The sequence below is a fragment of the Brassica napus genome, chromosome A4, assembly GCF_020379485.1.
Source record: "Brassica napus cultivar Da-Ae chromosome A4, Da-Ae, whole genome shotgun sequence".
Classification (NCBI taxonomy): Eukaryota; Viridiplantae; Streptophyta; class Magnoliopsida; order Brassicales; family Brassicaceae; genus Brassica; species Brassica napus.
Window position 1 is genome coordinate 7333971 of NC_063437.1, and position 26747 is coordinate 7360717.

Consider the following 26747-nt stretch of genomic DNA (forward strand, 5'->3'; position numbering starts at 1 on the left):
TCCATGGATAAGGATCTTTATCCATCTCCAGATCCACAATACTATTCTTCCTACAAAAAAGAATAATCCATATTATTTCATATGATGGGCGTTGGGAATATATTCAGATGAGAAAATGTAGATTAATGCCCAAGCTTAAGGCGGTGGTGGACATTCTAAGATAACATGAATTATAGACTCATCTGATTCCCCACATCTTGGAAAAATACATGTATGTGATTAACTGTCATATAAGATGACAAATTTTGTAAGGAACATATAACTTCCAAACAAAGGCTTTGAGCTTCGTGATACTTGGTTCTGTGTAAACATCTTCGTCAGCCTTGAGTATAGGTCTAGTCACCCAATTTCCTGACTTAAAAGTATACAAACCACTCTTGATAAAAAATTCAACAATATGTATCACGATGTAAAGATCGGCTAATTGCCAAGCTTCTAATCGAAGGTATATCTTCATGTGCTACAAAGTTCTCAAACATTGCAACGTTCCATTCCTTTGAATCTTCGATGATAAAATCACGAACTGTCATTATAGGATGGACTACTGGGACATTTGGCATAGCCGGCTTTGCATGTAAAGTCAGAATCCATGGATCCTCCATGCTTTTACATCATAACCCGATTAGAGCTTCTGTCGGATCCCTAATAACATCAGAGGCCTCGTAGCAGAAAGGCTAGTCTATACATATGGTATGAAGGGGTATCTCGAAACAGAAAACTAAGTCTATAGTAATCTCTGCAACTGTTTTGCCAACAGTGATAAATTAAACTTATGAATAATCCTGAAGCCAATTCCTCTCTTTTTTCTTGATAAAACGGGAGAAAGCACTTGCTTATGCAATTTCACAGTAGGTAAAAGAAAACCCTGAAGCATCTGATCTCTAATTGAATCCTAAAAGATTCAAAGAACATTTTTGTGCTTAAAGCTAAGGAGATATGCTTAAAGAAGAAGCATATAGATCGCAGCAGTGAAGATGAATACAACATCGGTTGGAGCTGGCTAGAGCGCTGGAAGGCAACTCGTGTACCAGAGACATCATTCCGCTTGAGACTCAAACAAAACATTCAGGGAGATGAGATGTTCAAAGCTTGGTAAGGAAGAACAGGTCTTTCAATATGACTGGCGAGTTGGAGAGCAACGATCTACCTCTCCAATTTGAAAGCATATCAGAGACACTAGAAGAGGAAACATAAGCTATGCAAAGAGAAAAGAGCAGTGTTAAAGGTAGCATATCAAATCGCACGTCTGATCCAAGCTACAACAGCCAGAGAACGCATAGTAGGGTAAATACAAAGAGAGACGTACAACAACAACATACAAAGAAAGCTAAGACCGCACCAACAAGCTGCAAACTGGAGAAATGAAGAACGTTCTGTAAATTATTTGGGGAATCAAATGATAATAGTGATACGAAACACATAACAATATCTTTATTTTAACATTCATGTTTTTGCACTCCGGTTTCTCACAAGATGTGCATCATCAAACTTTGATATTACAAGGCCAAGCAAAACAAACTTAGATCCTATCGATATCCTCGTCCTCAAACTCAACGTAATCATCAGCAGCATTATCGTCATCTTCATCAAGATCACCAACAATGCCTTCATTAAGACGGGTATTCTCAGGAAGCTCACCATAGGCCTTGAGAAGCCTGGCCTCGTCAGACATGTACTTGAGGATGACGTCAGCTTTGTCATCTTGGTAGTCCCTCAGGCCAACAAGGACGATGTCGCCTGCTGCGATCCAGACCTTCTTGTGCATCTTACCACGGATATGGCAGAGACGTTTGGTGCCGTCAATGCACATGGCTTCGCATCGGCCATTGCCGAGCATGCGAAGGACTTGAGCGTACTCTTGGCCATCTTCCTTGAAGATAAGCTCACGCTTCTCGTCATCAGCTTCGTTCTTTCCTCTCTTCCTGTTCTTTCCTCCTTTTCCCTTGTTCTTCGGCATGGTCTCTGTATTTTTAAATTCAAATGTTTAACAAGAAAAAGACAAACATATATAGAAAAGGGAAACTTATATTAAACTATCTCAGGATCCCTAGGCAAGAATATCGTTGACTTGTATTAGTTGCGTGATATGTATAAAAAAGTTGGAAGAATGTATTCTTCTCAATCCAAAGAGAATCAAAGAATATAAGCAAAGGGGTCTGATTCCACAACTCTCTAAAATAATAAAGATACAGAATAAGAAATGATATCAGATCCCTTACGATTGGTTCTAACAATTGCGTGTTATGTATAACAAAAGATTCGTCTCAATTCAAACAAAACAAAATAAATAAATAAATTGACGAGATTTCAAAATCAGAACAAATATACAATTATTCGGGAAACAAGAAGCGATTGTCGAAATATGATCCTAATTAAAAACACCAGGTGCCCTAAATTAAAGGAAGAGTAAAATCAAGAGCTTAAGAGAGGATTAGATTCAAAGGAAACGAGACCTTACCGAACTACGGATGGATGGACCAAATTTTTAGCTAATCACAACGATCGTCGAAGTGAATCAATTTTCTCAAAAGCTCTCTCTCTCTCTTTCTTTATATAGGAATTTGAGTTTCGTGTTGCTCTGGTTCTCGCGAGATGACTTTTCTTTAATAGAACAGAATACAATAGATGTAGCTACTCTCTTATAAACGCCCTTCGTTTATGGTTTTTATTACCAGGTGATGCCATTCCTATTTTGTCATAGAATTTTCGCGAAGGGCCCATTTTCCACTTTACTAAAGTGGAATAACCCAACGTAGTTGGATAATATTACACCACAACTATAGAAGTGAAAAAAAGAAAAAACAATTCGAACAGAGTCAAAAAAACAAACCCAAACGAGTTATCCAAGCTATATTATAAACTCTATAAATTAATATTCCATTAGTTAATATTATTTATAAATTAATATTTTTTAACAATTCCCAATTATTATTTATAAATTATTTATAAAGTTCCCATGAATGGAGAGCCAAGAGGGAATATTAGTCCAGGTAGAGGACTAAGACAAGGAGATCTTTTGTCTCCTTTCATTTTTATTCTATGCACGGAAGCGCTCGCTAGCCTTCTTAATCATGCAGAGATACAAGGAAAGATAACAGGGATGCGTGTTACACGCACGTGTCCGTCGGTATCCCACCTTCTCTTTGCTGATGATAGCCTTTTCTTCTGTAAGGCGGAGCCCCGTGAATGTGAAGAAGTAATGAAAGTAGTCAGGAGATATGGTAAAGCATCTGGTCAATGCATCAACTTTGACAAGTCCTCCTTACTCTTTGATAAGCGGATTAATGCAAATACAAGACAAGAGATTAAAGATGCCCTTGGGATACAGAATGAAGGAGGAATGGGAACGTACTTAGGCATCCCTGAGGATATAAGCGGCTCTAAATGGAAGCTTTTTGCATTCCTGAAAGATAAGCTGATGCATAGAGTGAATGGATGTACGGGTAGATGGCTCTCGAAAGGTGGAAAGGAAGTACTGATTAAATCAATTCTGCTCGCTCTTCCGACATACGTCATGTCAACTTTCCTGCTCCCTTTGGAGACATGTGAAAGCTTGGCAAGTGCTATTGCTCAGTTCTGGTGGAGCTCGAATCCACCAAAGAGAGGTATTCACTGGGCGAAATGGGAGAAAGTCTGCCTATCCAGAGAAGAGGGTGGAATTGGCTTCCGATTGATTCATGAGTTTAACCTGGCGCTTCTAGCTAAACAACTATGGAGATTAGTACAGTTTCCTGATTCTTTGGTGGCCCGAGTCTTACGGGGGAGGTACTACAGATTGAGCTCTCCATTGAGAGTAAACCCTACTAGTAGCCCATCCTATGTGTGGACTAGCATCTCTGCTGCAAGAAAATTACTGCTACTGGGGATTAGACAGAAGATACACTCAGGCTATGAGGTTAAAGCATGGGAGGATCCATGGATTCCATCGAATCCCGCCAGGTCAGCTGCCCCCATAGCTCTTGTGATGAACCCCAACATGAGAGTAAGCGATCTTATTGACCAGGAAGTGAAGGATTGGAACGTGGGACTATTGGAGAGCTATGTTCATCCAGAGGATATACCACTTATAAGGAGTTTGGCCATAAGCTCGACTCATCGTCGAGATACTTTCTGCTGGAACTTTACGAGGAGTGGCCAATACACGGTTAAATCTGGATATTGGGTGGCGCAGAATTTATTGAAGTTATCTGAGGAGAAGGAAGTTTTGGACCCAAGTATTACGAAACTGCAGGGCTTTGCGTGGAAATTGAAGGCCCCTACGAAGATATGTCATCTTATATGGCAGTTGTGGACTGGTCATGTGGCAGTAACGAGGAATTTAGTTAGACGTAATATGAGGTGCGACAACTATTGCCCAAGATGTGGAGAACCAGAGGAGACAGTCACACATGCAATCTTCGAATGCCCACCAGCCCGTCAAGTATGGTCTTTATCTTCAACTCCGACGTGCCCAAATATTTTTCCGGTTTTGAGCGTCTACACAAACATGGATTATCTGTTCTGGAGGAAAAATAGTATCATGGAGCCAGAGCAAGATAGGGATCCTTATCCCTGGATAATATGGTTCATTTGGAAGGCTAGAAATGAAAAACTCTTTAGAGGAATAGATAGAGATCCTCTGGAACTGGTTAGACATGCTGAGAGTGAATGCCAGGCATGGTTTGAGGCTAATGAAGTGGTACAAGCTGCTACACAGGACACCATGAATGAGGAACCCCAAGCCGTATGTTTGGGAAATATTTGTTTATTAGATGGATCTTGGACTCTCTCAGCTAACTTCAGTGGATGTGGATGGACATGGATGGATAGCTCTGGGAATATTCAGCTTATGGGGACGAAAAATATCACTCGACGGGAATCGGCCTTGCATTCGGAGGTAGAAGCTCTGCGGTGGGCGATGGAGAATATGCTGCAGCACTCGACCTGCCAGAGATTTGGGACAGACTGTAAGGAACTGATTGCTATGGTTAGGGATCCCCAGGCGTGGCCAAGCTTTGCGACGGAATTGGAGAGAATAGAGACGCTACAAATCTGCTTCCCGGACTTCAACATCACTTACGTTCCTCGAGCGCATAATCAGACTGCAGATTTTTTAGCTAAGACTGCTAGATCTTTCCGTAGAGAGTTACACTTTGTTGGTTGTTCTATTCTGGTCTGGTTACCCAGACCACCTCAAGTCTGAGTAATAGAATAGCCTTTCGACGTCAAAAAAAAAAAAAAAAACAATTCCCAATTAGAACGCTTCAAAATATGACACCAATGATAAAATAATTACATAATATTTTTTTTGAAAATCCCAAATAAATATATAGTCTCATTTAAATCATAAATTAATAATCTATCTTTATAGAAAAAATAACCACAAATAGCATATTCATAGTACCACTTTTCATGTTTACACTAACCATTTTTATTCTCAATTTTAATGAAGGGTAAAAGACAATTATACCCTTAGGGTTCACTAATCTAGACTTAGGTTTAGAGTTGAGGGGTGGAGTAGGGTTTTGGAATGTGAAATTTAGGATTCTAATAAATATATAAATAAATACTTAAAAATATATTAAAAAATTTTAAAAAATAGTTTCAAACATAATTTTCGTCTTTCAAAAAGAAATTTGAAAAAAAAAATAAAAAAAAATCGAAAAAATAGTTTCAAAAAACAATTATAAAAAAGTTCGAATTTGAAAAAGTATAATTCGAAAACATAAAAAAAAAAATTTACTTTTTTTATTATTATTATTATTTATTTATTTTTTATTTAAATAATGATTTATTATATATATAAATAACAAGGGCATAAGAGTCTTTTGCCACTTAATGAAGAATGTATTTTTGAAAATGTCTCATTTGTGGTGGTAAAAATGAAAAGTGGTACCAAAAAAGTGGTAAACATGTAATTTCTCCATCTTTATATACATTTATATAAGTAAAAGAATGTTTTGTGTAAATGACTTTGATGTTACTGATATTAGCTTGTTCAGCTAACACAACTTTAGATTTCGGTACGGATTGAAAAGCCTTAAACCTTAATCTGACAGGACGTGTTAGTAGATGAATTGGTCTCCGCTGCGGATTAAGCTCTGTGACTTTGACCGGAACGTCCTTAACATGTCATATACACTTCCAAACCTCGGTAGACGGTCGGTTTTTCGGTCATGATTGTTTGCCGGTGGTTCGACGTATACCAAGAACGGTTCGGAGATGTTATATTGGTGGTATCAGAGTATAGTTTCTTCCATGTGCGACACAAGTGTTTTTTAACGATTTTATCGATTCAAAGGAGTCACAAAAAAATGCTTTAGAAAATCAGCCACTTCCTGTAATAAGTTAAATATGATTAGGACTTACCCTTTCAATATGTGGTAAGATAAGAGAGACGAAAGACATATCAGAATAAAGGAAAAGGATAACAAGGATGATCCAAAATAACACAAGATCGAAAGCATGCAACGGAAAACGACAAATAAGTAAAAAGTAGAGAGAAAAACACAAGATCGGGTCCATGCATCACCCCAATTCTGGAAACCACATTTCACGCAAATCCAATCACAAAGAGAATTAGAACTCCTTAAATCTTCATGTCCAATCTCTCCTGTACGACAAAAGAAATCAACAAAACAAAACACGAAATCGAAAACATAGATCTACTCTCTGGTAAGTCTTATTTATATTTAACAAGGAGGGAAAATTATAGAGGGTAATGTAAATATGTTTGAGAAGTCAAGTGGTTAGGTTTGAAAAACAATCTTCTTATTTTTAACATATATTAATTATTTTTATGATAACAAAGTAATAAATATTCATTTCATTTAAATATAATTTATATAAAATTTATTGAATCACTGTAATACTTTATGAAAATATTTTTTTTTTCAAAATAGCCTATTAAAAATTTATAGTATTTATCAAAAAAAATTAAAAAACAATTATATTAAGTTTAATATTTAGCGATTAAAATTTGTAGATTAGTATTTAAGTTGTGCAGATCGAAATAAAGTTTAGAATTTGGAGTAATATAATAATATTATCTTTTAAAAATGTTATTTTAGAAAAAAGGTTTTTGTTATTTTGTCTTATTTTTATGGTATCTAAAAATGTGATGATAGATTATTTTTGAAAAAAATTCCCTAGGATAACATTTTTAGTTTATTTTCGCATAAATATCATTCAGTGAAGAAAATAACCAAAATAAGTTTTATTAAAGGGTAAAACTATATTTTTATCATAGAGTTAACTAATCTAGACTTATGGTTTAGAGTTAAGGAATAAAGTTACGGGGATAAGATTTCAAATTTAAAAAAAATATATATATATATTAAAATTTTCAAAATAAAAAAAGACTATTTTAATCATTTTTAAGTTATTTTTTGTGACAAAAACTAAAAAAAAAAACTATTTGAGAGAGTTGTCTTTTTGAATAATTTATAGTTTTAACACGAGTGTTGTTTTATAGTTCTCCAAGAATTTTTTTTCTGAACTATTGAAATATAAAATTTTGTTTTAATTAATAACTAAAATTATAAATAAAATTTTCAACTAAACTAAAATCAAAGCGAAATAAAGCTATTCCGAACTGAACCAGAATAAATTTAGATAAAATCTTGTCAAAGAGTTTTATTAGAACTAAATTAACTTAACCAAACCAATTTGAACCGGGAATAAACCAAAATTTTAACTGAAGTGTCCACCTCTATAATACGAGTCATCCTAAGGAAGTATGGCTATTGATCTGAGGAATTGCATCCGTTTTCATCTCTCCACATTTTTTTCCATATAATTGTTCTGTTTTACAATCAACAGATTCACACTCCATTAGAGTAAATGTTATGTTTGTATATAGTGTTACAGAACCACGCTTCTTATATAATCAGTCTCAAATCTTACATTTAGGACAGTTTTTAATAAGAGAGATGACGGAATATACAAAATATCTAGGAACCTGTGGTGTGTGATTCAATCATGGACTTAGCAATCCACAAGAGGCCAGGGTCATTGCGTTTCAGTACCAAATATGGTTCCTGTGCTCCTGTGCCTTCCCGTACCATCTCTTCCCCAAAGCCAACCACAGAAAGGATCTCAACCGCAGCTGCAAAACAATCCCGGTTTAACACATTCATACACAATCAGTGATCAGAAGAAGAGGGAGAAGGAAAAAAACCTGCGAAGTTGAGTATCTTGCGCTTAATTGCAGGGTTTCCCTGAAATGGCATTCATGTAGACGAACATATCAGACGTTTGATATATTGATAACTCAAATAAAGAAGTATGCTGCATCAGAAACCTATTGAGTCTACATACCTTACGCAGCCTTTTGAATTTCATTTCATTTGGTTGCTCAATGATGTTCCTGGACCATACCAAAAAAAGAAGAAGAAGAAATCAGCATCTTCATTCACATAACAACGGACTTTAATTTGTAGACAAGCTTGAAAGTTTCCGAGAGTGAGTGTACCTCACTATTTTAAGAAGCATTTGTAGCACATTGGTTGCTTCACCGGAGCTGGCTCCAGTTTTCAAGGCATTTATAGCTTTCGTGAGACGGTTAGAAACGATGGTAACAGAGTCTTGGATCCTCTGAATCTCCATATCATCTGGAACTGGCTCGTCAACCTCAGTGGTTGTTTCATCTGCAATGGTTTCTCCAGGAGGTCTATTCAAATTACCATCCGACACAACTGCGTCATTTGCTATTTCCATGTTTTCAACTTCCGCTATACTTGTGCGTGTTTCCACATCATCTGGATCAGGTTCAGCAGGATGGGAAACACCACTGGCGATTTCAAGCGATCCCAAGTGATGTTCTGGTGTTGATGCATCTTCAGTGGTGTCGTCAGGATCAGGCTCAAGCTCACTCCTAGAATCAGAGTGAGCTTCAGGGAGAATTTGCTGTTTATTCTCATCAACCGAGTCATCAGGATCAGGTTCCTCTCTCAGTTTCGAAGCACCAACGTCACTAGTCTGGGAGAGACGGTGATAAGCAGCAGCAACAGACGATTGACGAGCATTTCCCAGATGATCGTATTGATTTCCACCAAGTCTCTGACCAAAGTTTTCATCTCCAATTTCATCAAAGAATCCCTCTTCATCATCAAAGTCCTTAGTAGCTTTCGCTCCATTCAAAGTGTGACCCCTTGATTTAGTCCAATCTAAGCTTTCAGCTTCTTTGTTCAACTGCCTCACAAACACATTCATTTGTAAAAGTCTTCAACAAACTAAAACTGAGATAGAATTCACCGATTTCATATATATAAATATTACCTGACTATCAAGAGCATAAAAGTTTTCATCATGCTCCGTGTATACCATGTGAGCCTGACATTTTGATTCGTATGAACTATTAGCTCTCAAATATTCAGAGTTAGAGCAGAAATATTCAGATCTTAGCTGCGGAGTGATGAACTTATTACCAGCTCATGGAGTAGTGTCTTTTTGATGCTCTGGTACTTCCTGAATCCCTTTAGATCATCAGTCCGAAGACGTAAAGAGATCTCTTCTCCTTGATTCTATCAGCCAAAGCAAGAACATTTGAGAAACTCAAAGCAAGAACACACACAAGAAGTGAATGCGTACCTTGTTAAAGCCAAGAAGACATTTAGGACTAACACCAACATAACCAACAGGAGCAAGTTCCGTCATAATCCCTACTCTCCAACGATGCTATAGAATACAAAATGAAACTGATTAGTATATTGTATCCGGTTTTTGGCAAGAATAAGTTTATATATAATATAAATAACAACCTTGTTCATAATAGCGATAATACCAGGGTCGGATGCAAGCATGTGCATTCTCTTTAAAGCATCAGCAGGAGTAGGGTTTAACTACAAGAACAAACATCTCAGGGGGTCACTTTAAATTCCAAATGATAAACATTAACTTCATCTACCTTGAGGAGAAAGAAAGAAAGAGGGTCATAGTGACTAACCTCTACACCGGGGAGTTGAAGAGTGCGGAAGCCGCAGAAGATGTAAGGCCCCTGTGGGAGCTTGATTGAAGTGCTGGAGAGCTTCTTTAGCCTAAGCCTTCTTCTCTCCTCGTCCTCGAAGCCAAGTATTCTCATGTCGGGCGTTGCATCTTTTTGAACTCCATTGACCTCTTCTTCAGTCACTCCCATCATTCTGATAGTTTTGCCCTAAAACCAAAGAAAGAAGGAATTATTACAAAACACACAAATTTTATCAGACAAAAGAACATTTTGTGAGGAATGATGATGCAAACCTCAACGATGGAAGATTCGTGCAAGGTCAAGCGGAGGTGCTCGTCAGAAAAGGGAAGTATCAAGTTTGAGCCTTTTTCATTTAACCGAGGAACGATCAGACGGAGCGTCTCCGCCGTGACGGCCGTTAACTTTCGCAATTCATAACCCAGTTCCTTCAGATTAGCATTGGGATCGATCTCAATCGTGTATGTGTTTCCTCTCCACATAACAGAGACTTTCATTCTTCTTCCAGATGAGAAGGGACATAGATCAGCAGGAGAAGGATCGACCAATAACAAATAAAGTTTTACATCCAGCGAATATTCAATTTCGAATCACGAAAAGATGATTGATTGAGTCATACCTCAATTTCGGAAGTTGGTGAGCGTTTGTGGCGGTGGCGGTGGCAAATTGTAACTAACAAAAAATTTCCAATCAGACAGAACACGAAGATTATATTAGATTGGTAGGAACGAATTATCCTTCTGACTTGTCAAAGAAGAAATATAGATGGAGGGATCTGGAGAGAGAGAGAGGGAGAAGGTTTTGGGTTAATTATTATTTGATAATGACGTATGCACATACGATGAGAGATATGTACCAGGACGATTTTTCTTAGAGCAACCACATCCCTGAGACATTTATGCAAGTCCTAAGATTTATTTATTAATATTTGTAGGTTAGACCATCTCTAATCTATACTATTATTTGCAAAGTAAATTTTTGCAACGGAGCTCTCACATTAAAAGTTAGAGCGGTTAATATCGTTTATACCCTTAATGAATAAACTATTTAAATTAATCAAAAATAAAAACGAATTTCAAATCTATCTAATTAAAAAGTGATTAAAATTAATAATTATTATTATTTTTGCAACGGTGCTCTCACATTAAAAGTTAGAGCGGTTAATATCGTTTATACCCTTAATGAATAAACTATCTAAATTAATCAAAAATAAAAACGAATTTCAAATCTATCTAATTAAAAAGTGATTAAAATTAATAATTATTATTATTATCTAAAATATAAATAATTATAAACGAATTTCTATTAATAATATTATATTTATATATTATATTAGATAATTGACTATAAATAAATATAATAAAATTTTCAAAAATAATAACATGTTTTAAAACATAAGATAATTCTTAGATATATTATGTTGTTATCTGAAAATAATATTTTATTATAAAATTTATAGTTAGATATAAAACAATTTATAATTAAATGCTAATGATTTTATAAAATAATTCTAATATGTGAATTTTTTAAAATTTAACACAACGATAACCATTTATACATTTTTATAAAAAACTAATGAATATATATATTAATTATATTTTATTTATAGTTATATTAGATAATTGACTATAAGTAAATATAATAAAATTTTCAAAAATAAAATATATTTTTAAAACATAAGATAATTCCTAAATATGTTGTGTTTTTATCTGAAAATATTTATTTTTATTATAAAATATAATTTTAGTGTTTGATTTATCTTTTTAAAAAATAATTAATAATTAATTATGTTGGTTTTGATTTAATAGTTATAAATATATAAATATTTATAAGAATATTATGCCCGCATATGCGGGCAGAACACCTAGTGGTACTCTATATTTAGAGTAAAAAAAATAAGATTACTCTATATTTCACTCTATTATAGAGTAATTATATTATAGAGTGAACCATTGGAGCAAATTCAACTTTATAATAGAGTTACTCTATTTTAGTGTAAATTATAGAGGAAAAAATAGAGTTTCATTGGAGATGCTCTTAGGACTTTCTTGTGGGACATTTATGAAATTTGTGATTATTGGTAAGACTTTAGGTTGGTCCTTAGGTTAATTATTTAATTTTAAATAAGTAGAATTATAAAATATAAGAAAAAAATATAACTAGTTTAAATTGGATAACTAATAAGAAAAACAAATTTATTTATTTAATAGAAAATTAGAATCATTTTATTACATTCCTTTTATTAAAAAAACATACTTAAATAAAAGCAAACACACATTTTATTCATTTAAAAGAAATTAAAATATTACATATTATTATTTTGAAGATGTCCAAATTTATCCCATATATGTTCAATCAAATCCTTTTTTAATTGTTGATGGGTATGTGAATCCCGAACTTCTTTCCGACGACTAATCAAATTCAAATACGGTATAAGACCATGATGTGATTCCAAAAATATAAACACAAACTCAGATCGATTATATCGTCTATACAATTCGAAAATCACAAAAGGGAGGTACGGGAAGGAACACGAACCTTCTGGATGTTCGATTCGACGGTTTTGGTACTCGATTAAACGAGAAATCGGTGTGGATTGCGACGATTTTCTTCCCTGCCGATATCACCTTGTCGAGAGAGAGAGAAGAAGGAGACGAAGTGAATGAATCCTGACCAAACTCGATTCTCTCTCTCCCCTTCGGTTTGCCTCTCCCTTGCTGCCACGTACTCCCAAGGACTTTGTTAAAAACTTCTTATTCTGAAAACGTTTCTCCTATTTTACTCTATTTTTCATTTTCTTTTGGGCCAATATTGGGTCGGGACTTTTGTTTAGATCTGCCGATAATCATGGTCTTATGTTTTACTCGAGTTTTTTTTACTCTCTCGATCAAAACTATGTAAATCAAATGGAGAACTGGGTGTACGACTCCAAGTACAGTGTACAAAATTATTTGCCTTTATATTTTTAAAGTATGTGATCATAAAAGTGTTGGACCAATTTTTTACATCTTCAAATATCTTATAGATATGTTTTAAAAGCAATTCATTCATCTTGTTCGAAACCATTTTCACTAATATAAAATATTTGTCACAAACACGAAATTATGAAAAAGTCATGATCATCCATTTCTGGGGGGGTCACTTGACCACTATAGATTTTTGTTGAAAATAAATATACTTGTATTTTGGAAAAAAATATCTGGTAAAGTGTTGTAAAATTAGTATTATGACCCCTAATATTTTCTCAAACGTGATTTGACCCCATGAAATCCATCCGTAAGGTTTTTAGCTTGGTCAAAGCCCATTATATAACTAAGCATTATGTTATAACAATATTTATTCATCTATCTTAATTGTTCATGTTTATTTTACGGCAGTCCAACCGTTCTATTTCCGATAAAGATAATTTAACTACAAGTTATTTTACACATACACATTGACCACTATAGATTTTTGTTGAAAATAAATATACTTGTATTTTGGAAAAAAAAATATCTGGTAAAGTGTTGTAAAATTAGTATTATGACCCCTAATATTTTCTCAAACGTGATTTGACCCCATGAAATCCATCCGTAAGGTTTTTAGCTTGGTCAAAGCCCATTATATAACTAAGCATTATGTTATAACAATATTTATTCATCTATCTTAATTGTTCATGTTTATTTTACGGCAGTCCAACCGTTCTATTTCCGATAAAGATAATTTAACTACAAGTTATTTTACACATACACATTTTTCCTTTTAATCTTCATAACATTTTTATTTTTAAATATTTTAAAACACAAATCTAATCTGAAAAAAACATTTTACACTACTTTATATTTTTGATGATTAAAAATACTAACTACATTGCAAGTTACTATTTGGATATATATATATATATATATATATTATTTTAATATGTTAAAAATTATCTTGTTTATAAGAATTCTTATAATAAGTTTAAATTAATTTTATATGTAATTAATATTTTGTTACAAATTAAATTGACCCCGGTGAAAAGATTTTCTGGCTCCGCCACTAGAAAAATCCAAGCTTAACTATCGTTAAAAAGCAAAACCCCTTCGAGCAAACAGACTAGATAATAAATTAAGAGAAGAATTACTAAAAAACTCAAAAACTTGATATTTTGAGAGAACCTTTTAGAACAGCTCAAGGTTGAGTGAAAAAGCACAACAAAATTAGTTGACACCAAAAGTAGAATCCACAAATGGATCGGATTTCACCGAACAAAAGTCTGATCTAACGGATCGGATTTCACCGAACAAAAGTCAGAAGAAACAAAAAAAAAATTAATCTCTTCCTCCTTCTGAAAGATCCATGAGTGTTAAGAAGGGAGAGAAGAGAGAGAATAGAGAGAATTCTCTCTCTTTAGAGACAACTCAAAATTGTCATTATCTTAAAATAGAAAACCACTTATTCCAAACTCGTTTTCTCCTTCTTCAAATCCTCCAAAATCATTTTCCCTCTTATTTTTCTTCGATTACACACACCAAAACAAACCATTATCTCCGTCGCATCTGGCTAATCTCCCCCGCTTGTAACATCTCTCACTAAAGTTTGAATTTGAATTTTCAAACTCTAACTCTAATAAGGCGAATAAACATCCGCTCCTCCAGCAATGACATTACAAGCTCTAACGGCGACGTTGCAAGCTCCATGGATAATACCGCAAAATTTGATGACAGTGACACATACCACGTGATGTACTTTTCTCAAAGATATCTAATTCCAGGTCCACAAAACCCATTTCACTCCCATATTCACTTTGCATGTCCACACCTTATCCGTTTACACCCCAGCCGTCATACTCCATTTGTCCGTCCACCAAACAACCGACCACCCAAAAAAATTCACGTGGTAGACTTTGAAACTATAACTGTTAGGTATATGCATTTGTTGTTGTCTTTTGTACCAATTTTTTCATGGACAATATTTTATACATGCCCATCTAATTTGTTTAGGACAACTTTTTCATTAACATATCTCAAAGAAAAGCTGTGACAATAATAAAAATATCACAAATCAAAGTAAATTGTTTCACAAGTTTCATCAACAAGTATGGGTGTTGGTTCATTCTGAAAAATAATTTATTAATGTTCCAAGTAGCAGTCAAAACAAAACACGAATAGTCTCATGCAATTGCCAATAAAAGAAACCAATGGACAAATGTCAAAAAAAGAAACCAATGCACAATTTCCAGAAAAAAAAAACAAATAGAAACAGCAATAAAATTACCATTCAAACTCGCTATGCATCTTTATTATTCCCATTATCAACATCATCCTCGTCTGCCTTTGTCACCAGTTCTTGATCTTGGCCGCTTGGAGAGGACTCAGAGGCCTCATCAAGGGACAAGTTGGAGATCTCACCAGTAACAGAGTTTGCATCGCCTTCGTCAGTCGCATCTTCTGAGACATTCGACTCTGTGTCTGATTGTTGCTGGAGGCTCCAGTACATGATGCTAGCCGCCAAAATAAGCATCATTTTCGGGTTCACCTGTTTTACACAAGTAGATTGACTCAGCAAAAAGCGGAAAAGCATTCAAGCCTGTTTCCATATAGATATTACCTCTATGATATCCTCAGGCAACAAGAATATGGAGCATCCGAGCTTCCTTGCAACACTGATGATGTATGTGGCATTCAACTTCTTATCCTCCTCTGTTTACGTGCCAATTACAGCCAAACAGAACCCACTCTTCAAAACGGTATGAAATGAAATTTATAGAAAATAAACACGCAGTGAAGTTGAAACATCATAGTTTACCTGTTTCTCCACTGGTAACGAGGCTCCAGTTGACAACTCTTGGTTCTACCGCAGTCAGAAGTTCCAGAAAGAAGATTCCACTTGACAGATTCTTGTCCTAATATCAGAGAAAAGTAACCGTCAAACTATTAGGTTTCTGAAAATGGGTCTCCGTGAATCACGTCCAGACTTGGTTGTCACTTACTCTGAAGCTATCAGCCTGAGAAGTTCGGCCCACTCTCTTCACTTTCCTATTCGCCCAGTTTAGAATATCTGCATCTGTAATTTCTTTACCTTGCGAGTGAGATCTCAAGTTCTTCAGAAGTTGGAGCATTGTATATCTCATTAATTGCCACAGAAAAGCTGCATAATCATTGATGGTATGAGAAATTAAATATTGTTTTCTGGAATAAAGTCAAGTTATGAGCAATACTAACAGTTAAATAGTTAATGCGAGGCATATAAAGTAAATTATCTTAGAAGTGTGCCTTGAACTCACCGAGGAGGAGTTTCTTATTTCCTTGCACAATGTCATTTCCAGCTACATTGACAAGGGAGAATCGAAGTTCTTTGCCAATCTTTATAACTTCATTGCAGTTCTCAACCTTTTTGAATGGCATTTTTATGGGAGGTTTATTTGCATGTTTCCAGTTGACTGAGCCAGGTGAAACTTTGTCAAGAACTTCAAGAAGAACCCACCTGAATGTGATAAGGTTTAGTAAGATACAAGCATATAATAAGAAATAAAGCGCACTCAAACAGAACTCCATAGCTTACCCATTCCTTAGATCCTCGAAAACATTGTTGACATAAGTGGCAGTACCAAGACTGTTAATCCAGAGGCGGAAACATCTTTCTTCTCGTGAAGTTTCCACATCATCTATCATCATCTCAGCAAACGACGTTGACTTTGAACTGTCATCAGTTAATCCATTCCTGCAACAAAGAAAATAGCACTAGTAAAGTAGCAAATACAGAAATCATTATCAGCTTTCTGATTCATTTAGTAACTCTGTCAAAACACCATTAGAGGCAACAACAAAAATGTAAAGAACATCACGTTTTATCAAGCAAAACCAATTTTGGATTTTTGGATAATTAATACTTTAATGGTCTAAACTCCACTGGAACGATGCTATCATATATTTTTTAAGCAACCTGTCAAGTGTGCTACTAACCTGTGCTGAAATATTTGCGCCACAAATGCAAGGTTAAGATTTGCTGAGCCGTCCACTATATCTTTAGGAGAAAGATATCTTTTACAATCCATCTTCTCAGCCTGCTCAAGAACCTTTTTCGCTCTTTCTGTGGGGTCTTTGGTCTCTAATGTAACATGCGTAGAGTGTTCTGGAGCAAGAGCGTTAAGCAGATATGCATATGCCTCGCCGTCCTGGAAACATAAAAGAAAGCTGAGGTTAGGATCAATGACAAAGTGGAAAAATGCATCACTGTCAAGACTATTGTAACTTTATAACTCATGGGCAGTGCTGGGTAGAGAATATATGTTACTGAGGAGAAAAGGTAAGCAGGGTCAAATTACCTTCACATCAGAAGAAAAATTTGTAACCTGCTTTTCATAACCAGCTTTCTTGAGATGAAAATTCATCCATTTTAGCAGAACTTTTTCAGGAGCTAACCCCATGAGCTCCTCCGCATCCTGCAACGTCATGAAGATTTTATGTAGTTTCAATCTCATGAAAATAAATCTTCATAGAAGCACTGAAAAACGACAAATATATATATATATATATATATATATTACCTGAGTGTCGTCCACCAATTGAAAAAGTGAAGGAGTTTTCTTAAAATTGAGATCAGCCAGCATTTGGATCTGATAATTTGCCACAAGAACAATAAAAAACATTCAGGAGTTGGTAAGTTTTATAATAAGAACATTACACAAAATGTAACCATGATATAAATTCCTATGAACTGGAAAAGTAATATGACACTAGAAATGGAAAGTGAATACCTTAATAATCTGAGATATCAACCCAAGTACGAGATATGGCTGCAAAGAAGGAATGACGAAAGGAAAAAGAACAATTAATATCGAAAGCTTATGTAAACAAATGAACAAAAGATAAAGTATCACTTCTTTCTCAGGTAATAAAACTCACTCTTCCTTCAGCAATGTCCTGTGTTCCAATGTTGACGACAGTGCAGCCAATAGCTTTGGCAGAGTTGAGACCAAGAGTAAGGTTCTCATTCCTCTCCCATGGGTTAAGAATTTTCTTAGTGTTGATAGCTCGTTCGTCGATGGTCCCAGGAACAGAAAGATTGATAAGCTTACTGCACAAAGGAACAAGGATGATTTCGAAAAGCTAAAACTTGCAAGTAAAATCAAATGGAGAAAGGCATATTAGTGTATATACCACAAAAGAACACCATCCTTAACGAGATCAAAAAAAGCATTAGTAGCAGGATCAATAGGAAGGTAGCTCTTCAAGAAAGGGTCATCTCTCAAGTAACTATTGACATGGGAAACATAGGAAGCCTTCTCGGCTTCGTTAATGGCATGGTGAACCGTAGTGGTGCTAGTTTTGAGGAATGAGGAAGAACCTTTGGACCCTCCTGATTTTTCGACTCCCCGGGCTTGCACACTTAGGAAGGCCTATACGAAAACCATCCATCAAAAGCTGATTAAAAAAAAGAAAATCAAATAAGTAGAAAAGACAAGAAGAGACTATCACCCGGAGAAAAGTCTCGAAATCGACTTCTTGATCAGCATCGGGATAAGACTTGTCCAAAACAGATTTGATCTCATCGGCATCAAAGGTGCCACTAAAAGCGTTGAGCTTGGCGAGAACAGGAGGTAAATCTCCAACGGTGAAGCGATCCAAGAGCGTTTTATTTGAATTAAACTAATACAATGCACCCAAGTAAGATTAGATACTCATAAAAAAATCAAAAAAATATATGTGATGTTGAAAATGAACAACCTTGGATTTAAGGGTTCGTAATTCCACTTGAGTAAATTGGCTGTGTAACTCTGGATCGGAGACGACGACACCAACGTAACTTGACATCCTTTTCTTCTAATCGTTTCTCGAAAACAAATCCCTGCAGTCAATTCATATTATCAATCAATCAAACAGTAACACAAATCAACAGAGGGGAAATCTGAGAACAAAACGGAATCGGCATCGGAACGCAAAGCGACGATCTAGATGGATGCATCAATCGATCGGATGTAAAGGCAATGGCAGATGATGATCTAAAATAGAAAAAAGAAATGGGATGATCAAATCTAATTTATAGACAGCGATAACAGACCTTTTAGAGAAGAGGAGATTGATGATGACAAGATGTGTTCATATCTCGCTGGGGATGATGATGATAAATAGACCTTTATTCAATGCGCGATAGCCACGACCTGCAATGAATGAAAATTATATGATGACAACGAGACAGAGAGAATGGTGAGGGTATCTGTTTAGTATTTATTTTCATTTGTTTTTTTTCATCCTTCTCCTCTTTTCTCCCAAATTCTCGGTCCAAATTGTTTTTTTTTTCAAGTTTTTTTTATTAATTTAAAGTTTATTAGACAAGTTACAATAATACATACTTAGAACATCTCCGTATAAATTCCATAGTTTACTCAAAAACTAAGCGAAAAATTTAGTAATCAACAAAAAAAAAAGAATTATTCTATTTAAATTATGGAGATGGGGATGGGGATGAAGATGCCCTTAGGATTCAAATGTTTACAATCGTATCATACCGCAGTTAATATTAACAAAAATATCTACATATCATGTATTTATATGTTATTTTCCAATCTTTCACCGCATATATGTTGTATTATCCTATTTGCTCTATGCTATTTAGCAGTTCTTCATAAGAGAATGTTTTCAATCCACAAATGCTCGAGAAAAAAAAAGGAAAAAGTTACTTCTCCAATTCTAGATCCAGATGTATTCGGTGGTTCAAGTCTGACTAATTAACTGATGAGAAGTCACAAAGAAGCTTTTTATGATACTGCCATATTGGACTTTTATTAGCTTAGTTCATTTAGTCAAGAACACATTTCATGTGGACGGGGAAGGCTATGATATGATTGACGAGGAGGAGGATTATGAAAGAAACATCGACAACAAAGTCGGTCGTCAAACCGAGCATGTCATTCATCACCATTGTTAACTAATGGCCCTTTTGGTGTCAGGCCTCATCCCTCTCAAGTGCAGTATTGAAGATTATTTCATTGCCATGAATGATGTTTTGGAAGCAGACATTAGGTCATCAATTGTTGAATGCTCTAGCTGTAAGAACCAATTCGCAACTTCATCAATAATGAAAAGTGTAAAGGAACTCGTCACAAACATGTATGTCGTTGCTGGTTTTACATATCTAGTTCTGAAATTATTATAGATATCGTGGAGTACTTCAACCGGGTACGCATGTATTCATGAGTCATGGTTCTGGAAGAATTCTAAGTTGGTTCTATATTGTGAGATTTAAGACCTTCTGGTGTGTGAGTGATGAATGAACCCAGCAAGGGTCACTTGAGTCTTGAACTGGATGAGAGAGAGAGACTAATGGAATGAAGAGTATGCAGATGAAATTATGAGATTATGGCAGATTGGGTGAGGGATTGAGTAACCAAGAGAATAGAGATTCACTGACCAGAATAAGATAACAAGATTATGAAGGAGAAGGAGAAATCTCTCTAACTCACTTAAGAGTTTACAATCTCCCAGTAAAGCTTTAAATAAGCAATAAAACTTTGTAAATCATAAACCTAAATCTAAAAACTGATAATGCTTGAAGTGAATGGACTGCTAGTATGTGGTTTTCATGTCCGATGAAAGCTGAAAAGGAGAGACAGCTCAGGTGAAAAGGTTGATGGCTCAGATGGGCTCATTCAAATGGATGGATGGGATGATGCCTTGTGTTTATCTTTGGTGAAAAGGATTCATGCCATCAGGAGAAAGGAAGGGAACAAACTCAAAACCGAGATACAAGAATGGCACCAAATCAGGCTCCTTTAGACTGCCTCAAGAAAAAACTTCTATGATCCTTTGTAATTAGTTGATAAACAGTCATATTTACGTGTAAAACCAGTTTTTTTATTCTAATAAATTTTACATTCATTAAAAAAAAACAGAAGGTACAGAATATGGCTTGACCAACAAGATATAGCTTGACCGGCACCGGTCTGTAAGGGTTAGGGTGAATTGCTATAATTCCACTTCGTAAATTTTGTTTTATTAGATTTTTACTATGCTTTCAAAATGTGGATTATTTTACATTTTGAAAATTCAATAAAAATGCATCAAACTCATCTAAATTTTAGAACGGCCCGAAAAAAAAACTTTCCAAACCGGCCTGAAAAAAAAGAAAATCTCTCAATAGAAACCAAACTCTAAGTGTGACGATCTCTCCCGGTGCCGATAGCCTTAACCGGTGTCAGAGGTCTCTCTTCCCCTTTCCTCTCGTTTTCCTCTTTGCCTCATCTGTGTCTTCTAATTCCTATTGATATGTTTGCGGTTGTGGTGCTCATCGGAGGCCTCTGACGGAAGCTCTGTCCGCAGCGGAGAACAGATCGGATGACTGAAGATGGAGAGCAGCAGCAAGCCGTGTGTCGAGGAAGGCACGAGACGGTTCGGATTTTAGGGTTTGTAGCCGATGATTCACGAACAGTTTTACCCTTTTGGTTTTGTTGGATCTCGTCTCTGAGGCGGTGAAACGGGGTTGTGATTTGGTCACTCTTTCTACAGATATGGAAGTTGATATCTCCCGTTGGCTTGTTTCTCAGAGAAGTAAGAAGAGGGGTGAGCGGTGGCGCGTGAAGCAGTTTGGCGCGTGGGTGGCTCAACGTCATCTCTTACCCATGTGAACTTTGGAGTATCCCTTTGGAGGCGTACCGGAGGGGATAAGGCGGACATGTGTTCGTCAGATCCGCTTTGTGATGTGTGTAATGTCTCTTCTCCAAGCCCAGATGAATCGTCTATGGTTCGGATGGAGGAGGAAAGAGCGACGCTTCACTTAGAGAAAATGATGCCTCGACGTCGGCGTGTAGATGTGCTGTAGAAGATGTCGTTCCTATGGTTCTCGTAGGCAGGGAGCGTGGTGGGTTATGGACTCTCCGAGTGGTCTCCGGGTGAGGTTTGTAGATCCGGTGGTGAACACACTTAGGGCTTGGGCATTCATAGTACCATGAGATTGCAAGATCCGGTAGCTTAACCCTTCTTTGTCTCTACTGACCTTCGGATATGCTGTGATCAGTATCACTGCCTCGACCCGATTTTCCAGATGCATAACCTCTGTTTTTTAGCTAATGAGAAATGCACTCTCTTGAGTGTCGATGCAAATGGTTGAGCTTCATAGTTCAATCATTAGTTTCATTTGCTATGTTCTTAATTGGTTTCTCATGTTAAGATTATTAGTAGCTAAGAATATGTTCTTGTTTATCTGTTTTTAGTCGTAGAATTTAGTAGTATAAGAGACGGTTCATCTCGGATCTTGGGATGACTTTGTTATTGTTGTGATAAAAATGCAGCAATGTACTTAGGTTGCATTAGATCCAAGTGAGAGATCATCTAATGAGTGTTTCAGGGTGTTGCTAAGATCATTGTTGTATATGAGGTAGAATTGATGTGGTCAAAAACTTTGTACTAATTCATGGGTTAATGAAAGTTGATTTTGAGACAAAATAAAAATTGGAACCATTTAGATCTTAGTTTTAATATTTAATTTAATAAGATCTATTCTATTAAAACAAGACCATTGATAAAAGTAGGATCAAATTATTATTTTCCCAAAAAACTGATTATTTTATAACTGCTTATATTAAATGACTAATCACGTTTTTTTTCTATAACAATCAGTTACGTTTCTTCAATCACAACAATGTCGGATTCATTGATTTAGATTTTAGAGCTGATCAAAACGCGTCCATGGTGATCGATTCTCTGGCGATTATACGTTCCATGGTGGTTCACTGTGTTGATTTGTCATAATCGGACAAGAAATCGGAAAATTTAAAGTAACTGACTTTTTGCATTTTAAAAGGTTGAAATCAGATATTTTGTAATGGATTACAAGTTTAAGGCATAAACAACAAGAAAAACTTAAAAATTGATCAGTTATGAAAGTTTGGTGGCCATTGAAATGTTGCAGAGAATTCTAAAATATTCTTAGGGAAGATGGAAAAAATTACAAAAATGCCACTTAAAAAAAAAAAAAACAATACACACTACATAATTATATCTATCGAATACAAGTGTAAAATGGGCCAAGCTTCCAACAGGCCACGATAATATATATTAAAAAACCTATTTCTTAACTTAATATATAACTACATTTATCTGAAACTTAAGAAATATATTATAAGAAATATTAAATATTTTTGAATATATATAATATTAAAATAGAAATATATATATATATATATATATATATATATATATATATATATAAACCGGTGGAAATATATTTCTTAAGTTTGTTTACTATAAAATGAAACTTTAAAAGTTAACTAATAAAGTTAACTAATAATTTTTCAAACAAAAAAAGTTAACTATATTAATATTAATTAGTGCTGGAACGGGTTATTAATGAGATTTAATTTTTATAAGTGGACTTTTAATTGAAATAAATATTCATATAAACTCATTTAGTTTAACGGGATTTCAATAGGTTATTCAGTTGAAAAATATTTATTAAATGTGATTTAACTTAAAGTTAGTGAAGACCATATTAACTCATTTACATTTGTATATATAACAGAAAATATTAAAAATTATTTTTTTCAAACATTTTTCAAAACATTTTTCGGTTCTCGATGCGGGTTGGTTTTTATATTGGTATTCGTATATAACACTATAAGAACCGTTCGAGTATATAGGCCAAGTCTAAAAGAGTATGAGATTTTCGATTTTTGGGTCGATTTAGAGTCGATTTCTTATGTAAAATATTCTTAACTTGTTATGTTAGGTAACTAATAAGAAAATATAATATGTTGCAAACTTTAGTAATAAAGTTTAAAAATAATGTCTAAAATGCATATCGCAGAAGTGTATAGTTATGCATTTTGATATATTTAATATATTTTACCAAAAATATATTAAAATAAATTAGTATTAATTATAATATGATTACAAAAAAAAAAAAAAATTCTCAAAAAGAAATTAGAACAAAAATATTAACTCATTTACATATTAATTTATTAACAAAAAAATATAACATAAAATATTAAAAATTATTTTTTCAAACATCTTTCAAAAAATATGTTCGGTTCTCGATGCGGGTTGGTTTTGATATTGGTATTCGTATATAACACTATAAGAACCGTTCGAGTATATAGGCCAAGTCTAACAGAGTATGAGATTTTTTTATTTTCGGGTCGATTCAGAGTCGATTTTTAGATATAAATACTCTTGACTAATTATGTTAGGTAACTAATAAAAAATATAATATGTTGCAAACTTTAGTAATAAAGTTTAAAAATAATTTTTAAAATGCATATGGCTCAAGTGTATAGTTATGCATTTTGACATATTTAATATATTTTACCAAAAAATATATTAAAATAAATTAATATTAAATATAATATGATTAAAAAATAAAATAGAAAAATTAAATTTCTCAAAAAAAAATTAAAACAGAAAATATACCCGCCCTTTAAAGGGTGGATCAGAATCTAGTTAACACTACTATATAAAAGAGACTATTTTAAGAGCTTCTAAAGGGTGTCACATAAGCAAAAATATTCTCCACCAATCATTTTGCCATGTCATCACGAAATGGACCTCAAACACAAGATATCCAGCCCATAAGTAAAGGTTTGTTGGCTTTAGTGGCCCAAACGTAATTCTAAGACGTTTCCACCGTAACAAAAAGAAATGAATCTGGTACTGCTTAAAATATTCAACCAATCATATCAAACTACATTATTAAAAACCTATATCCCTTGACTGAAATTTTTGGATTTCTCGATCTCTTCATGACAACCGAAAAAAAAAAACAGCCGACGTTTAATATTACTCATCAGCGATGATTTTAATGATGATCCTCTTTTAAAAAACTCACAAAACCATTTCTTTCACAATCTAATCAACAAACTAAAACCTCTCCCAAAAACAGCTGAAATCCAATCATAGCTTCAAAAGATCTACATGTGCTACTTATTTCTTTTGGGGATATTTTAGTCTTCCAGATTCTGTTTCAGCAAGTTTAATATTATATGATGTTGATTCTGTCTTTCTCGCTTTGGAATTTAAGTTTCAGTACATGTTTCCTTATAAAGATGTACATGATTTTTTTGTTCTGTACTTTGATGTGTCCAGGGTTACATTTGGACCATACGAAGAAAAAAGTAACTAGTAGGTGACCTCTCTGCTGTTTTATTCTTTTATCATCACGAGTTTTGTTTTCAGCTGGCTTTGATTTTTTTTATCTCAGATTACGAGTTTTGTCTGTATTGAATCGGGGGTTTTAAATTGTATTATGGTTTGAGAGGGATGCTTAGATTGCTGAACCCCATGTAGTTAAATAGTGAGATCAAAACTTAATTCATGTTCAGTCCCAAGCAGAGTTACAAAACTGCATGGTAAGAAAATACTTACTGATGAGTTGAATCAAGTGGGTGATAGCTGAAGATTCATAACAAAAAAAAAAGCAACCGTCTGTGGATAAGGCACTCATACCATAGAAGCTATAGAAAAACTCTCAGCAATGAACAAGCCCTCAATTGGAGATAATTCACAATTGCGACGGTGTCATGTGATGGACCTCTAATAAGTAAATTCACATGCCCCTTTGTCAGTCTCCAAAAGACACATAGGTAATCTTCGCTACCTCACATTATATTCATGATGTAGACATTTAGGTGATTTTTACCATTTATTTAGTTGGAATGATTTATTGACAGGCATCGGAAGAAATGGTGGGTTTACACGTTCACAAAAGAATGATAAGAAATCTGAATAGTAGTAAATATTCGTACATATGCTTTTGATTATTGACTGGCTGAATATAAGAAAATTTATTACATTTTCAGGGCTCTAAATGTTTACTTCAACAACCTTACCGAAGTCAACCTTGATTTGGAGCTGACAAGAAGGTGGAGAATAACTTCCAGTAGCTGTGGCCGTGAAGTCGCATTACTTGGTTGTTACAATGCGAGTTGCAAGAATACATATGCAAAACTGATGCCAGGATGTAGATGGGACAATGTAAGTATTGCATAAGATTATATAGAAGCTCTATATGATAGTCCCTTATACGGGTTTTTAACACCTTTTCTTTTCAAAATGTAAACGTTATAATCCTATACCCTTCAGATGCATCCTATAAGTTTCCCTGTGAAGAGACTAATCCAAAAGAAGAAAAATGCAAGCGTATTCCCACTAAATGGTAATGTCATTTTCATTTGTTGGTAGGAGTTATGAGGAGATTTTTATTTTTTAAAATACAGTACTTACAGTAACTTTATCTATCTATGTATCTTCTCTGGGCCACTAACTGGCAAGCGTATTCCCACTAAATGGCAAGCGTATTCCCACTTAACACTCTCCGCCTAATGAAGTATTCTAACATCATTGAGCTCAAGAGCAAGCATTTTTCACGGATTACCCATGAAATTGGTTCTATGTTGTTCAGGACTTACCGATGAATGAGTATGTATACTTCTTTTTACCCTTTTGTTTCATAAAAACCTTGACTCTGAAAAACAAATTACATGAATGGATGGCTTTGGATTACATGGTGTGATTTCGAAATTTTCTGAACTGTCTGGAGTTCACTACAAGAGATCAGTAAAAAAGCCACCCATTTTTCTGTTGCTAAAAGGGACAATCTGTAGCAAAAAAACAAAAAGCAACGGATGGCAACAGATAGAAGCAGTGGCCTCAGCGTCCACGCTAATTGTGAGTCGTAGCCAATTTGTATCTAGCTTGCAACACATTAGCGGGAACAATGGCCATAGCTAATTGCATTATCCGTTGCTCATTTAGCAACGTTGTGGGCGAAGGATTTTCGTATCTAATAGCTATAATGTTTAACTACAATCTATCCTTAGCAAAGTTGTAGCGGATATATAGCTACAAATTTT

The 26747-nt window shown here is 34.7% G+C and overlaps 3 protein-coding genes and 1 long non-coding RNA gene across 8 annotated transcripts; 1 reads left to right on the forward strand and 3 right to left on the reverse strand.

The window, feature by feature from the left end:
• Positions 1-1362: 1362 nt before the first annotated feature.
• Positions 1363-2673, reverse strand: LOC106424978 (eukaryotic translation initiation factor 1A). 3 transcript variants are annotated; one of them, XM_013865716.3, is made up of 2 exons: positions 2459-2673; positions 1363-1962 (listed from the first exon to the last, which is right to left on the reverse strand). In XM_013865716.3, the coding sequence occupies exon 2, from the start codon at positions 1955-1957 to the stop codon at positions 1520-1522; it is 438 nt and encodes a 145-aa protein (XP_013721170.1). In that variant the 5' UTR covers positions 1958-1962; positions 2459-2673; the 3' UTR covers positions 1363-1519. The 3 variants fall into 3 exon arrangements, with proteins under 3 accessions (XP_013721170.1, XP_013721171.1, XP_022574187.1); XM_013865717.3 differs by having other exon boundaries at positions 1363-1968; positions 2459-2643; XM_022718466.2 differs by having other exon boundaries at positions 2454-2608.
• A 5112-nt stretch (positions 2674-7785) lies between these two features.
• LOC106424929 lies at positions 7786-10817 on the reverse strand. 3 transcript variants are annotated; one of them, XM_048777333.1, is made up of 11 exons: positions 10563-10817; positions 10219-10441; positions 9926-10132; positions 9741-9821; positions 9571-9657; positions 9408-9503; positions 9259-9312; positions 8453-9171; positions 8299-8347; positions 8159-8198; positions 7786-8086 (listed from the first exon to the last, which is right to left on the reverse strand). In XM_048777333.1, exons 2-11 carry the CDS (start codon positions 10438-10440, stop codon positions 7932-7934), a joined length of 1710 nt encoding a protein of 569 aa, XP_048633290.1. In that variant the 5' UTR covers position 10441; positions 10563-10817; the 3' UTR covers positions 7786-7931. The 3 variants fall into 3 exon arrangements, with proteins under 3 accessions (XP_048633290.1, XP_048633289.1, XP_048633291.1); XM_048777332.1 differs by having other exon boundaries at positions 10219-10444; positions 10563-10814; XM_048777334.1 differs by having other exon boundaries at positions 10219-10448; positions 10563-10797.
• A 4194-nt stretch (positions 10818-15011) lies between these two features.
• LOC106424975 (fimbrin-5) lies at positions 15012-19179 on the reverse strand. The gene is made up of 15 exons (XM_013865713.2): positions 18968-19179; positions 18634-18754; positions 18385-18555; positions 18067-18305; positions 17812-17983; positions 17664-17702; positions 17454-17522; positions 17232-17348; positions 16870-17081; positions 16469-16627; positions 16191-16390; positions 15897-16054; positions 15713-15809; positions 15515-15606; positions 15012-15442 (listed from the first exon to the last, which is right to left on the reverse strand). The coding sequence occupies exons 2-15, from the start codon at positions 18718-18720 to the stop codon at positions 15194-15196; spliced, it is 2061 nt and encodes a 686-aa protein (XP_013721167.2). The 5' UTR covers positions 18721-18754; positions 18968-19179; the 3' UTR covers positions 15012-15193.
• A 3921-nt stretch (positions 19180-23100) lies between these two features.
• LOC106424977 lies at positions 23101-26397 on the forward strand. The gene is made up of 4 exons (XR_002664378.2): positions 23101-25478; positions 25566-25580; positions 25695-25869; positions 25978-26397. It is a non-coding gene; the product is annotated as an uncharacterized LOC106424977 (long non-coding RNA).
• Positions 26398-26747: the final 350 nt, after the last annotated feature.